The 15031-nt window shown below is 38.5% G+C and overlaps 2 protein-coding genes across 11 annotated transcripts in view; one reads left to right on the top strand and one right to left on the bottom strand.

Annotated features, from left to right (window-relative positions):
• LOC111262285 (RCC1 and BTB domain-containing protein 1) overlaps positions 1-4651 on the top strand; it is an 11048-nt gene extending 6397 nt beyond the window's left edge. Inside the window, 11 exon segments of the mRNA XM_086969025.1 lie at positions 1-23; positions 268-345; positions 788-805; positions 808-873; positions 1155-1262; positions 1396-1494; positions 1814-1947; positions 2219-2366; positions 2740-2907; positions 3656-3765; positions 4034-4651. Of these exon segments, the coding sequence (XP_086825151.1) occupies positions 1-23; positions 268-345; positions 788-805; positions 808-873; positions 1155-1262; positions 1396-1494; positions 1814-1947; positions 2219-2366; positions 2740-2907; positions 3656-3765; positions 4034-4151 (1070 nt within the window). The 3' untranslated portion in view covers positions 4152-4651.
• A 904-nt stretch (positions 4652-5555) lies between these two features.
• On the bottom strand, positions 5556-13480 carry LOC111262279 (uncharacterized). Of its 10 annotated transcripts, none has more exons than XM_086969017.1 (9): positions 13395-13480; positions 11626-12049; positions 10717-10975; positions 10262-10375; positions 8692-8787; positions 7315-7612; positions 6732-7195; positions 6348-6481; positions 5556-6126 (listed from the first exon to the last, which is right to left on the bottom strand). In XM_086969017.1, exons 2-6 carry the CDS (start codon positions 11971-11973, stop codon positions 7512-7514), a joined length of 918 nt encoding a protein of 305 aa, XP_086825143.1. In that variant the 5' UTR covers positions 11974-12049; positions 13395-13480; the 3' UTR covers positions 5556-6126; positions 6348-6481; positions 6732-7195; positions 7315-7511. The 10 variants fall into 10 exon arrangements, with proteins under 10 accessions (XP_086825143.1, XP_086825135.1, XP_086825140.1 ...); XM_086969009.1 differs by lacking the exon at positions 13395-13480 and adding an exon at positions 12999-13388 and having other exon boundaries at positions 6720-7195; XM_086969014.1 differs by lacking the exon at positions 13395-13480 and adding an exon at positions 12999-13388 and having other exon boundaries at positions 6393-6481; positions 6720-7195.
• Positions 13481-15031: the final 1551 nt, after the last annotated feature.

The following is a 15031-nucleotide window of genomic DNA, read 5'->3' as shown; positions in this document are numbered from 1 at the left end:
CTGCCAGAACGATTAGTGGAGAGGTGCGTAACTATGCACTAAGCTGAGCTTTCACTCAGTTGAAAGATGAAGTTTTGTTTATGTACTTTTAAGTCTCAACTGCCCGAATTCTTGCACGAGCGTGCAGGTGTCTTGACAATACACGCAGGTCTTAGTTTTGAATTATTGAAGTGGAGGTACCGCATATTAACACGAATAAATGTAATGATTGAATCCTAGAATATGTCAACATTGAATAAAATATAATACATCGTATTTAACTTTCAGGTCTATTCGTGGGGTCAAAACAATTGTGGGCAACTAGATGTCGGAACTACATCTTCAAATCAGCACAATCCAAGAAAGGTCTGTGTAAAACTCTTATTACCAGATTAAGTATTAAGATCTCGGCCTTTATCATGTTCACAAGTGTATCTATTCCCTACACTGATATTTCTAGTAAATATAATTCATTGCGTGGGAATCGCCCGCGGACAGACATCAACAGTAGCTGTTTTCGAAAACGGTGAAATTTACGCTTGGGGTCTTAATGGTAATTATCTTTAGTTACAAAGTGGCAACGATGGGGATAGTTGGGTACCCAACGCGTCGACATATCTTTCACAGTAGTCATTGATAAGTCTCTTATGGTAATATAAATGTTGACTGCTTCGTGTGTATATATGCACAAAAGAATAGGCACTACTAAGTACGCAGTAACTAATTGTTGCCTTGCATATTATTACAAATATGTTGATCTAATGCTATTTTCATCGTTTTCTTTGAATTATGTTGAATGTACTTTTAGGTTCTGGTCAGTTGGGGCTTGAAAATAATGTCAACCCAATGTTACCCGCTAAAATTGATGACCTTAAAAATGTCACAATTCAAAAGGTATCAAAGATTATATACGGTAAAGTCTGATATTTAGTTTAAGTGCTTAAATCATATAATTATTTATTATCTCGAATGTTCTGTTCGCAACGGGTAGGTACCATCAGTCAAAGTTTAGTTCGCTTCGTTAGGAACTAATGTTCACGCCATTCCTTAGAAAGTAGATACATGTTTTTATGCTCTTATGCATTTCATTTGTAGATATTAATAGTAGCAAATTTGACTAATAATAACAGGTTGAAAGGTACTAAAATACACATGTAAATTGTTGATACGCTCAGGTTGTTTGCGGATTCGCGCATACAATGGCCCTCTCAGATGGGGGTACACTATACGTATGGGGAGCAAACTCTTACGGTCAACTCGGACTTGGTAACAAGGCTAACCAGGTATAATATTAATCTGCTTTCCCAATTTTTAAAGATCGGTTTTTCGTATCGGCCTAGTTTGACTTGAGAGATATGAAATTCTTTCTCGGTTCTAAAAAAAATATATTGGAATCTTGTGTGTACTCCTCTACAGGTAAATCCTGTCCGTATGAAGACAGACCAAAGTCGAATCATCGATGTGGCTGCGTCGCACTACACACAGATTTCCGCAGCCCTCACTGAAACTTCAAAGGTATTTAGTCATCGTTACAATTATATTTAGAGGAACCATTTTCAAAAATGATAATATTATACTTAGTTTTGTCATCTAATATAAATTAAATGTATGTATGCATCTGCCATCTCAAAACGGTTCTAGCAATTTCTATGCGTCGGTTTAACTTGAGTTCAGACTTAAAAACGCAAAAACTTTCCCAAAACTAATAGGGACGAGAATATAATGTTGTTGAGGAGTTGTGAAACATACCTATCGGAGTTACTTACCGAATAGGCTAACGAGAAAAGTGGCGGGTTAACTAGAGCATACTAACACCATTTGCATACATTGGTAGGTATTAATGTGGGGTCATTGTCGGGGTCAAGCAGTGACAGAGCCTATCGTTACGCCGTTCAAATCACTCCATGATGTCTTCGCTGCATTTTCTTCGGTGGCAATCACACAACTGCCTATGGTTGTTGGTCACAGGTAGAACAGACGTTTTCGAGGATCACCCCATCATCAACGAATTACGCATGCTTTTACCTTTCAATGAAATGTAATAAGTTATCAAAAATCAAAATTATATCTCTCAGAGCTTAATTCGACTGTTTTTCCATTTCGAAAGTTTTCCAAATTCCTAAAAATTACGATTCGATATGAGTCAAGATAACTTCTCTAGTTATCTTGTAAAGGGGCTGTAGTTAGTTTTTCTGTTATATGTTTATACTTAACAATCACATAAGCATTATTTGTACAGGTGGGAACGCTGTCTTACGGGCATCCTGCGCCAACAATTCAACGATCCGACCCATTCGGACATCAAATTTGTGGTAGAAGGAAAAATGATTTATGTTCACAAGACAATACTCAAATTTAGATGCGAGGATTTCAGTACGATGTTCCAGGTACAGCGAAAATTCTAAAAAATTCATTCCTTAGAGTATCTGGGAAATAACTTGGTAACTGTATAATGTAATAACTGGCTACCAAGGTTGTAAGATGGATGTGCTAACGGGCTTTCGACATATTTAAAAGAAGATCGAAATACGAAAGAAGATAGTAATTGTATCAATAAGAGGCAATGTAACGATATATCTCAGCTCCAACAAACGAGGGAATAGGCTTTTCATCTATTTCTTCGTCTCACCTCAACTTTAACTGTAAATTCACTGCAATTTTTTATGACTTCAAATCCACTTAATTTCCAGAATAAGTTCACTTTAGGCCATCTTGCGGTCGAGTTAATATTAACTACTAACCGTACTATTGCTTTTTTAGGACCATTGGGCGGAGAATCAAAAAGATACCATAAAAATCGAGCAGTTCAGCCATCAGGTCTACAAAGCATTCCTTGAGTATCTCTACACGGGAGAGGTGGCTCTTTCACTAGAAGGTGCCATCGGCCTTCTGGATTTTGCCAACGCATATTGTGAGATTGGTCTCAAGGTAGGAACATGACTAAGGGTGTGATTACTTCTTAACCAAGTGTTTGTATTAGTGCGTTGTTGTTTTAAGGTGCGTCATAGGTTTCATTGACCGACATAGTTAGTCTAACTTTTCCATAAGCGAGTTCAAATGTAAATTCGATGTACTATTACTTTCATGGAAATTGAGTAAAAACAATAAAGCTGACAGATAGATATTTACAGGTGTTTCACAATGTAATGACACAAACCAGCAAGTGAACTCGGTGACGATAATTGGCTGTAACGTCACCAAGTAGTGATGGTGTTTCTAAGTGGGGCCTCGTTACCATCATAGTCGTCTGAGATGCTTAACTAGCTGCTACAGTCGAATCGAATTATAGAATTAAGTAATTTCTCGCTAGTAATTTACGAAACATATACTAACGTTGTTAATAAAGCTATGGCTAGCATTGGTAGGTAGAAAAACGGAATATAACAGTCTTTCACAATCCCGTTGCAAAATACCATTAACAGCTACCACTTCATAATTGTGTTTATATCGGTAAAATCAGAATTATATTTGATTTTGTCGCCAGGACCTAGTTTTAGTATAAAAAACGCAACACATAGTACAATTTAACCTTATACTGATGCCTATTGAATTTATAGAGATACACGTTGGAGGTCTACCGCATGTAGCGTACCTATAAGGGTACAACTTCTATTTTCAAATCTTTATTGTAGTAGTCAAAACTGGAATTTTGTACCGTTATATTTGCTGATTCCAGGTGCACTGCCATAATATAATAGAAAATGGCATTCTTGTAGAAAATTGCGCTTTGCGATATGCCGCCGCTATAAAATACGAGGCCAAGGAACTTGAGGACTTCTGTTTTAGGTGAGATGTTTCCTTGTCCACTATAAGCATATTTTCCCCGGGTGAAGTGCTTGGTTCTTCTTTTTCGTTTATTACAGGTTTATCAAGTTTATTATATCGTTCATTGTGACAAAAGCATGGGAAGAAATCGATTTGAGTACTTAACAGATGGCGGCATATACAATTACTCGTTATGCAGGATTGTATGTGGACGGATTCTCACATCTCCTGTACTTATTGTTGTAGGTTATAAGGTAGTAAGGTTTTTATTGTTTATTAATTCTTTTAGGTTTGCGATGAATCATACGACAGCGGTTGTGCAAATCGAGGCGTTTAGCAAACTGGATGACGGAACTTTAAAGGATTTTATTGTTAAAGCGGCAAAATATGGCGCGTTCCGGCATTGACCAGATCGAGATCGAATAGAATGTTCAGAAACTGACACAAGGAAGCAACGCGTGCGAGGTGGCCTGGTACTGCTTTTTGTAGACACGAGGATGACTTACGATGCAGACTGTATCGAAAATGTCTGTTGTACCAATTGAGTGAAATACTCATGAAGAACTTACAGTTAGAGTTACAGTTAGAGTTACAGCTATACAAATAACAGGAGAAGCCTTCTGTCGGAATCTGTGGGGTGAAACCTTTTCTGATGTTCTAGAGCCATGGCAGAACTGCTTTTTGTAAATGTAATCACTCAGGGGGTTCAAGGATTTCTATGGTAAAGATAACAATCCATAATATATACAGCTGAGGTCAAAAAATATATTTTAATCTTGCTGGCCTGACTGCAGGCAATCGAGTGAAATAAGAATGTTGTTTCACATCGCTTCGATAGCTAAACTCGAATGTGATACATCGACTTTGACTGAAAATAAATTGTGAAATAAATGGTTTATGCAATGGATATGGATATAGATTTATAGGTAATACAGGACAAGCGATATGTTATACATATTCATACACAAAAAGACCTGAGTCTGCTAGTCTTACTTCAAATATGTACAAGCCATTAAATGAAACGCTATGAATAATTATGTCAGCCGATGTAAATACTAAGTAGCTTACAAGTAAACATACTCGTTTTTTAATAAGAGAACAACAAAGTTTTTCGTTAGCTTTACATTAAAATTTCAATTTAGGATAACCAACATCTTTACTATTGGCGAAATTCCGTAAGCGTTGTTAGCTTCTGCAAATAATAACAGTAAAAACGGCACTTTATGCTTCGGGTAGGGAGAAGCTTGTTGCAGGTCGTTCTGAAAAAAGACGCCGGAAAACAGAGGTAGTTGCCTGATGAACCGTGAAACGCTCCTCCAGGGTGCCGCCTACGAAATTTCGGTAATATGGAAAATTAGTGTTTGTCTTGCATGCATCGACTTGTAATTGCACTTGCGGTATCTGGTATTGATAGCGGTTCCATCGCTCGTCAAATTACTTTACCAGGTGTTCCATATTCGCTGTGAGTCAACGCGAAAAGTTGAGGCAGAGTTGGAGCGTCTAAAACTAGCAGTCGTCGTATTGTAGCATGGAATCTGTTGCACCAACTGGTTCTATGTTTATAAGACAAATGCTCATAACGAAGAAGCTCTTCCAATAGTTCCTTCTAATTAGTAGACAGGAGTGACCTTCATACAATTTTTTTGCTAGCTTGTAGCAAAAGCACTGTACTGGTTCAGCACAATATTTTTAATACATACTACCTAACGAATAACTAATCAGGGAAAACGCAGAGAACTGTGTAAATTTATCTAGCGTACAAACAATCCATGCGTAAGATAATTCGGCAAATCGTAAAGAGAAAAAGTAAATTTTGATTTTGAAAAAAATAAACCGTGTACTGACGTATTTATTTATCAGCCTTAGCCTTTCTCCAGTTAAAAGAAAACAACTGCATCAAATTAGCCTTTTTCATAACGTAACGCTAGACTATGCTTCTCAATGAAACGACCGAGTAAAAATACCCATGCAACATCCTCGTATTTCTTGCCGCAGACAGCTTCATTGAGTCATCATTAACATTCTTGTTAATATCTACTGTAGCTACCATATTCTATTTTCTTTACAGTCCGACATCTAAATAACAATTCAGCCTAATATCTTTTTGTCTCTTTACTGTCTCCTGGCAGTTCCTTTAAGAATAAGCTAAATCTTCCAATTTATAAATGTCTCTGTCACTTCTAAAGTAGTTCGCAAGTTCGTTAACTTCAACAGAAACTGGTAATTTTATAAATTAATGTAACAATATGCGAGCCTATCATAACCTCCTACGCCCGTTCCGCAACATGTAATTGGTTAACCTTAACCGCAAGATTCACACGTAAACTGACTTCCCTGTTCTGGCAGAATCTTAGCCTACGCTGACATGAATATTCCGGCTCGCTGAAATTAAAAAAATGGGTTACTTAGGGTTTATAACTCTAAAATTCGTAATTCACAGCAGATTAATTACACATGTTCGAGGATTCATAGGCAAACTGCATTCTTAGCAGCGATCACTTCAGTGCCGCGACTTATACAATGTATACGAAGCATACGCAAGGACTAAGCTAAAATTAATTCTGCTTTTCACGTTTCTCACATTCCAGAAATTCGAACCTTACCTTAAAGTAAATACCACAAAGCTTTGTAAAACATAAGATAGAAACCTTGGCGGAACAGGAAGACCACACTTTTTAAGCCAACATGCGTGCATTTTCGTCATCCGTGGTCGGTTCAAGCAAGATCTTCATGAAGCCTGCCACAGAAGTACAACAAAGCAGACGCTTATTACATCAGCTTCAGTAAACCGGCGGTATAAGCCATCGATCATAAATTTTACAGAAATTCGCATATGCAAAATTTCGTTTGGGCTGCGATTTCATCAGTGACTCGTAAGTCCAAGAACAGCAACTATTATATATCTACAACCAAAATTGTCAGACTCATTGCCGTTTTCTAGTTCGTTGCAAGTTTAGTGTAATCTTACTAGTTACCATTATAATTACCAAGGAATTGCATCGTTCAAGCGTGCTCTTCGAGGGAATTTAGTACATCGAAATTAATCAAAAATGGAACACGGTATCGCAATCATTTTTTCTGCAGCTCTTCCGTAGTAGCGTGGACATGCACAGCGGAGTACGGATGCCCTCTTTGTTCCACAGTGTGTTATTCACTATTACCAAAACCAAAACAACGTTCAAATCCGAAATTTCCACCTAATGGCCGCTGGTTGCACTCATCACACCAACAGACGCAAGTGGGAATTGTTCCGTTAATTTGCAAAGCCTGTTGAACAAGATCTACTAGAACAGATAACCTTTGCATTTGTGACTCGACAACGTTAATGCTCGACATATCGTTATCATGTAACGCTTCAACGTGTGCACGGGGTAGTAAATGCGACGAAACTGCTTGCAGATGCATTGCGGGAGCTATGACAGTCGCTACGGTAGCTGTAGCTGTTGCATTCCTAAAAAGAGCAAATTATAATGCATTACTATGAAATCCAATGTTTAAAAACATAAATTACGTGACATTTTATGCCAAACATGGCATAACCGCAGCAAGCAGTCAAGATATTTAAAGTACCTTTGTGTCTAACCTTAGTAACTACGCGGGTTCTTTTCAACGCTGCAACTTGACTGAGACTAATCCCTATAATACAACGTGTCTCGCGTAAGAATACGGCAGCGACGTTATATGTTCAAAATAACTACTACCCTGTTGCAGGTCATAAACCGTTACGGGGAAATTGGCTTTTATTACATCTGGCGTAAAAAAACTCATTAGGTTGTATAAATGGCATAGATCAACGTTGTGAAATAGACGTCCAGTTGCATTATAAAGGTGCAAGATGTGCCCTGTCCATATAGACAGCTATGGCTGCCTGTAAGGGAAAAAACCAGAGTGATCAAATACCTCTTTCTGATTAGCACACTCTTTTTACATCGGATTATGTCTCGATCGGATTGAAGTAATTAAAATGTTTGTCTAAGTGCTTGAGTTTCGCAATCGCCAGTGATAATTAAAGAACCAACACGTATAGGCAAAAAAACCCGAGCTTCAACGTTCAGGCGAACCCTCAGGAAAAAGCAAAGAACCTATATTTTTTAAGCAGAATGAGTTACCTCAAAGCCTATAATCTATCAGAGTTGCCTGGGAGGTTTGCGTGTGTATATGCATGCCGCATCGAAATAATTTACCCTTTACGTTTACTTTAACGAATTAAAACCCACCAACCTACACAAAAAACGTTTGGTGACTCTGTTTAGAGAATTATCTGCCCAGTCCTTGCATTGTTCTAATAATTCCCCCTTTTGTACTAAAAGTTTGTTTTTTTTTACTCAAAAAGTACTCTCGTTTATAAATAATTTCCATAATACTGCAGTACATGCTTTAATCATGTATGATTATAGGAATGCTTTCGCCCATCATTAAGAAGGTCATCTATTATTATTCTTATTAACTTTGACGTTTTCTGATACAAGATACTACATGACTACAAGATAATGAAAAATGAATTCGCTAGCCCGGGCACCGTATTGAACTGACTACCTGACCTAGAATGTACCAGCTATTGCTGCCATGCATTATTTAAGCACTTTTAGACGTCCTCCAAATTAACACTAACTAAGTTGCATCCTTTCTATAATACGCACGATTTTAGAATGAATATTTTATATAAGTGATCATTCATAGGCATCCTTAGCGTTGAACAGTTGAGTTTGTTAGCAGGGACAGGCTCAGGTTGAAAAACGCCTGTACCTGTAGTACAGTGGTAGCTAGTAGTAATAGCAGTACTAATAGTATTTTCTGGCGCTAATTTTTCTAGAAGTGTCGGTGATAAGGCATTGTGAAGCCAGTTGCTGACATATACTATTTTATTGGGTTCGCCGTCCGAACATATTGAAGGCGCCGAGACAGGTGGGGGGCTTTCTGTCCAGTGACACAGCGCTTCGGACTTACATTGGATTGTGGAATTAAATTTGGCACCCCAAATGGGTACTTTCGTATGTGTGTTCTCACAACCAACAGAAGTCACTGCGACGGTCGATTTTCCTACTGAAACAAAATTAAGCACTATTTTATTGTGACTTGAAACACTGCAGGCAAATCTGATTATTCCAACAAAATCAGATCGTTAGTTAGCCATGTAGAGCTACTAAGGATAATTATTATCAATCGATCAGAGATACAAATACTTTTTTTTTTTTACAAGTATTGTAGTTACGAATCCCTTGGATCTGACCCACAATACTAGTACTGAACAACAACAAAACGTACAAGGCAAAGTAAAAAGCCAGTTGGTACACTGATTGTAATGATTCCGCGAGCTACGATACTCGTGCTCTAACACGAAGCTGGAGAAGCTATCCATACTGTAGCCACTTTGTATATTTTTAATTTTACATTAAAAAGCTTAAAATAAACAATATAGATATAAAATATCAGTCCTTGCAAAAGTCATTCAGCTAGTTATCACGCTCGTAACAGTAGCCGTCAAAATCTCCGTAGGCCTGCATAATATTCATCAGTTTACGTGTTAGATTGGGCGTAAGATTTAAGCGCACGTTTAAGGTTTCGATGTTGTCCGGCTAAATGTTCACTTGGTCTAGAAAAAAATACTAAGGAAATACGGATTATACGAAGATTACATCAGCTAATGTTGTCTCACCCGTAACTAGTAGAACCAATTTTTAAAATAATGGGGGGATAAAGTCAAAAAAAATTGAAGCTCTACCTACCAGAACGAAATATAAATTATGCTGCTAACCGGGTTTGAGTTACTGCTGCATATAATGTCATACAATGGCCCATCTAATTTTCGAGCTAATTACCTTAGCACTAGGCTTCAAGACATGGGAGCGCCAATCAGATGCCCTCGTTGAGAGCCATTAGTTAATTACCGTATCAAAAGTCCTGTTCGAGGGGCTGAAACGTCACTTCCGTGACCTTTGCCCGAATTGTGTGCATAAGTTTTATTTTCTTATCGTTTTTCCTACCTATAGTTTCCTATAGATTGTTCATTCAACAATTTCATTCTTCATAATAGGGACGCTTGGAACTCGTCTCGCTCAGTACCTAACTTGGCTGTTGTCTCCACCAGTGCCTAACGTGCTTCAAAAACCCAGTGTAGATTTCCAGAGTCTAGACGAAAAACATTTGTTTCACGTTATCCTCAAGTTACTTGACAAATAATGAATAAAATAGAGGGTCGGGTACATCTAGATATACAATATCTAGGTAAGCAAGGTTATCGGAAAATTGTACGTGCACCCGAAAATGTTCTAAAAATGTATCTTTGAAATGTAGAATGCCTTAAGTAAATATGGTAGTGATAATTGTTAATAACTGTTTTTTCTACGCAAATCTGAATTGTGCGTCTCAGTGAAACCTCTGAATTGTTGATTTGTTCCAGCTATTATTCAGCTGATGATTGCTAAAATAATAATCTGAACTGACCAAATTACGTCTGTTTTTATCTGCTGTCAGGCAGTTGCTCGATTGGGTTACATTAGCAAGTGGTTGAACGCACCATAAAAAATCTTCGCAGAAGGCAGGCTTGGCTGTTTCAGCATTGGGGCTTGAGTCACACTACCTCGTGTTGGTGAGTACCGATTTGATTTACCTCCAGCAGGGTAAACCCAGCCTAAAACACAAATTGTGATGTGATTATTTGTGGGATTTCGCACCTACTCGTCGATCCACAACATCTTGGATACAGTGTGGATTTTACCCTTTTCATTTTAGCACTCATTACCTGAACTTTCTAGAATATTCACCTGTCTTTTATTCCCTAGTACCCATTACGTACTATCCAATAGAAGCTCACGATCTTCTAGTCTACTCTTCGATTTCTGGTGTCAGCATAGTTTCTAAACACAACTACGTTCGACTGCTCATTTCCGTTTTAGTACCCACGCACTCATCAACTGTGTTTGCGAAACTATTCAATTAGAGAATATTCATTTTAATAACAGCATAAGTTACCTGTCTGGGTCGAATTCTTTTGCAACGAGCTTGAAATGGAAATCTTTGAAGGGGATTTATATGGAATACCAACTTGGAATGGTTGACAATCGCCCGCACTTACGGAGCTGCTCTCTACAGCAGCTACTGGTGTCCTATCTAACACCTGGATATTATTGGTTTCTTGCGAAGTCCGTCTGCGTTGTGTTAACGGCATTGCTTCCCACCTAGCAGCTGTGGATGCTGTTTGAGTTTCACTATTATTCCACCCTGTCGAGAACTTCCGAATCAGGAAACAGAACCAGTTACCAACTAAAACCACAAAGATTTACTTGCTTGTGGTTTTTGATCATGGTGGGCGAACTGCATTGGTAGTTATCGAAAAAAAAAAAACTAACCAAAAATCGAGTAGCTGCTGCATTAGCCTAAAATCACTAAAAACTGTCCGGTTGGATTACTGTTGAATGTCGATCGCAGTTATTAGACAAAGGCTTACTTACACAAGGCTGTTCTTTTAAGTATTTGCACAAAGCTGATAGAAAAAAAATAGCTATTAAGTGACGGTTGACGACTGCGTTTAGAACGTATCGCTTAGCTTTATTTATAGCAGCAGCTTATTAACTTTACCACAACTAAGCTTTGTTTCTTATTACGTTCAATATAATAATAATAAGATATTCAAACTAAAAGATTGCTCTTTGGTTCTACATCAGCTGGCTGAACAAACCAGGTTCTTTAAGCCTATTATCCTCATACTACATTATATGGTAAGCTGTTACGAACTTATGAAGAGGTTTCCTTTAAATAGTATTAATGAGAACTTCGAGAGGGAGGGCATTATTTCGATAGAGCCCGGAGCATTGTATGGGCATTACTTATAGTGATAAAAAATCTCGCGGGCATATAAAGAGGTTTCTTTTTTGTATTCACCTTGTTGTTGTTGTTGTTGTTAGTCGAAGTAATGAACTGGAGGGAGGCATGCTGCGTCTGTATTTGGTGGCTATCGTTGCTAGTACTGCTGTTCGTACTGATTTGATGTTCTGGCGGTTGTCGAGGCGACTGGCCCCAACCCCTCACGACAGGGCCTTCACCAACACCCCAATATTCACCTGATTCGTTTCCCTCAACTGTGACATCCGAACTGATGAAACCTTTTATTTGTCGTAACAAATTTGCAACGGCAGCTTTACTCATGGGAGAGGTTGAGCCGTTTTCAGTTGATGTCCAGCTCTTGTTTAGGGTATAAGTAGTTTTTGAGCTGCTTTTTTGATCTGACATATGCCTAGGATTGTCGCTATTTCGACTCCAAGTACAGTCACCAGATTCTGCGAGGGCCAGCAGTTCCTGACTAGACCTGAAAAATCAACACGTATAAACTACCCACTTCAGACCTTCTTCAACGCAATCGCGAGTAACAGCGATGTGCTGTAGTACTACCGATAAGCAACAAACACGATGTCACTTAAGCTAGAATCATATCGTCGGTTAGCAGCATATAGCCTTTGGCGGTCAAAAAACGGCGGCCAATACTGGTTGTAGGAGTAATTGTATTTTACCATAGTGGTATAGCATTCCAACATGTAGCACAACAGGAAAAAACAACTTTCACTGGAATCCTGTGGCAATTCATAGCGTCAAATTTATTCCAGCTCACGCAGTCGTAAGTTGCTATTTCTAACATTATTAAATACTCAAAAAACCAACGTAAGTATGAACGTTTAATAATCGTGTAAGAGATCGATAAAAAGCAGAAGTTTTGCATTGCATGATGCTGCTATTGTGACGGTGGTAGAACATAACTTGTTAGCAAAGGGACGCGCAAACATGGCTGCAGATTATCTTAATGAATAGAATAGTTGTTTTCACTGCTGTTAGGCACAGATGTTTAATATCGTCATACCACTGAACAGCACGGGCATGATAAAGGCGCACAGAACTCCGAAGACTGGCAACGCTGCATTGACGCCGATTTTAAATATACTGAATGCGAGAGAAAGGCCAAAATTACATAAACACCCCTGCCATATCCTTGAATGAGCAATTCATTATGTTTGATGCAAGAAATATGAATACGTTGATTAAGTTTTCTCACTGGCAGGTTTCGGAATAAAAAAGTAAAACTCAATAAAGTTTTAAATATTTATAAAGCTAAACTCCGGTGTATGGACCTCACACTGAAAAATCTGCAAACTGCTTACGCTCACCAATAGTTGAAACAACACTTACACAAGGCAGCTTTACCTGAATCTAAAATTGTTTAGAATTTGAAAATCAATCAAAAAAGCTTGGCGAAGACTGCGTACATTGTTGGGCAGATTGTGGCCTGTCTTCCTTCAGATACGTTGATCTGCCAAAGCGATAACGCGAGAGGTGTTCGCTAATCGACTTTTCTTTCGTTTTCAATATTCCGCAAGCAACGTCAGTCTCCGCCGACTGCCTTGACACCTAACCCTATGACTATTAAGAGAATATAGATCCACATGCGCTTGCAAAATGCCACTCGAATATCTAGCACACTCAATGGCGATCACCTCTCGACTTTGTCAAATCAGTAACGAAATTCTAATAACAAATCGATTGCCTCCAAGTCATGCTTTAACGGCTGAAACGCAGGCGATATACAATAACTAGTATAAATTAATAGAACAAAATTCCAAGTCGAATCAAAAAAAATCACGAATGAAGTCTTATTTGATGACCTTCTGTGTTGCGATAAGCACACTGCCACGTTGAGCAGACGACAGAGTTACTGTTCTATTATATACGCGGTAGTCAAGTTTTGAACTGCGATGACGAATGACGGGTGAGCTGTTGGTGGAAAGTTACTAGCTGAATATTTCGTCTTGGTAGCTCATGCAATATGGTGACCTCTAGCGTACTTTAGGTGCATCTTTTATTCGAACGACACATGGTACCATTCGTTCAGACGTATGTTTGCTGGCGGCAGTTTCTTTTTCGAGGCTTTCCTACTAAATTGATTTTGCCCATACACGTGAACTTACTTGGAAAACAACTGACTATAAAAGAAAATCGCAACGGCCTGAATTAAAGTTAGGTTTCAGTTGCACGAGCTTTATGTCTCCTGTGAGACACTATGAGTCACGTGTATTGTCCCGTATAAACAGTTGAAGCACATCTGCTAGGTAGAATTTCTTAACGAAGGATGACAGGCCTATTCCGGTACAGTTGGTAGGTTTGACATTAAAAAACCACGGTGCCACCCGGAAGTTCATCAATGGTGTCTTGCCAGATATTCTATCAAAGAGGAAACCTAAAGAATTGCTTTGATTTTATAACGGCTTAATTTAATTATCATTTGACGAAGAGACTACGGCTAGGTACTGTGCGCTCTCTTTACTCACTTAAACTTTATCAACTTTGTTGACGATTTGGATTGAGAATTAAACATGGCTGATTATTGAGGTTTTGTGGTTTTACTACAAGCTAAAGCAATGTCTGGGTTTTTCGCAGTTATAATTAGAAACAAAAAAGAAGAGATTTTTTTACCTAGTTTTGTATTATTTCCAAAGCAGCTTGGAAACATACAGCGACATAAGTAAGTTCCTACGTTAGTAGCGCTGACAAGCTCCGCTGCGGGGGGCCTCTAAACCGACAGATATAGTAATGCAATTTCGAAGGCGCACGGATTGATAAGCAAGTACATTTAATCTTCTGGGGGCCATTCAACTGCTTGTCAGCTCGCTTAGGGCCTAGTCTACAGAGCACTATGTTGTCCCGGCGCTATTTATAGGGTAGCTATATACTTGAATACCCAGGACAGTATTCGTAAAGGCCAAAAGTTTCAAGAACATTAAGAAGAGAGCTTTTATTTAAAACTAAAATACAATTACATAAGGACTTGCAACGAATACAAAAATGATTCAATCAAAATGTACTCTAGAGAGAGAGAGAGTAAAAAAGATATAGATATACGTATATGCCACTATTGCGACAACAGGGAAAAACATAACAAGCGTTGTCTTACGATGGTATATTCTATTGCGAAGGACCTGTCAGATCGTCAGCAAGTAAAGAGCAATTTTGCGTGGATAGACGATATTATATACTTTTCTTAGTGAAAAGTATCTTCGACGTTCTATTTAATTCGGAGTCTTTTGGTGCCGCCCTCTGTACAAGCCTTCAGAATGATATTAGGATATATTATATTTCAAAGATGGCACCGGATTGCCATAAATAGGTCTACTATTTATTTGAGCACATCTTCTATCATGAAGCTGCCCCTAGAATGTGGTCTGACAGCAGAAGTTGACGAAGTTGGATCAGTCCTATTTGGGAACGCTTGGAGAAATGGGTGAGGTACGGTCGATGCCGCGGA

The sequence above is a fragment of the Varroa jacobsoni genome, unplaced genomic scaffold (genome assembly GCF_002532875.2).
Source record: "Varroa jacobsoni isolate VJ856 unplaced genomic scaffold, vjacob_1.0 scaffold_68, whole genome shotgun sequence".
Classification (NCBI taxonomy): domain Eukaryota; kingdom Metazoa; phylum Arthropoda; class Arachnida; order Mesostigmata; family Varroidae; genus Varroa; species Varroa jacobsoni.
This window is presented reverse-complemented; position numbering and strand designations above follow the sequence as displayed.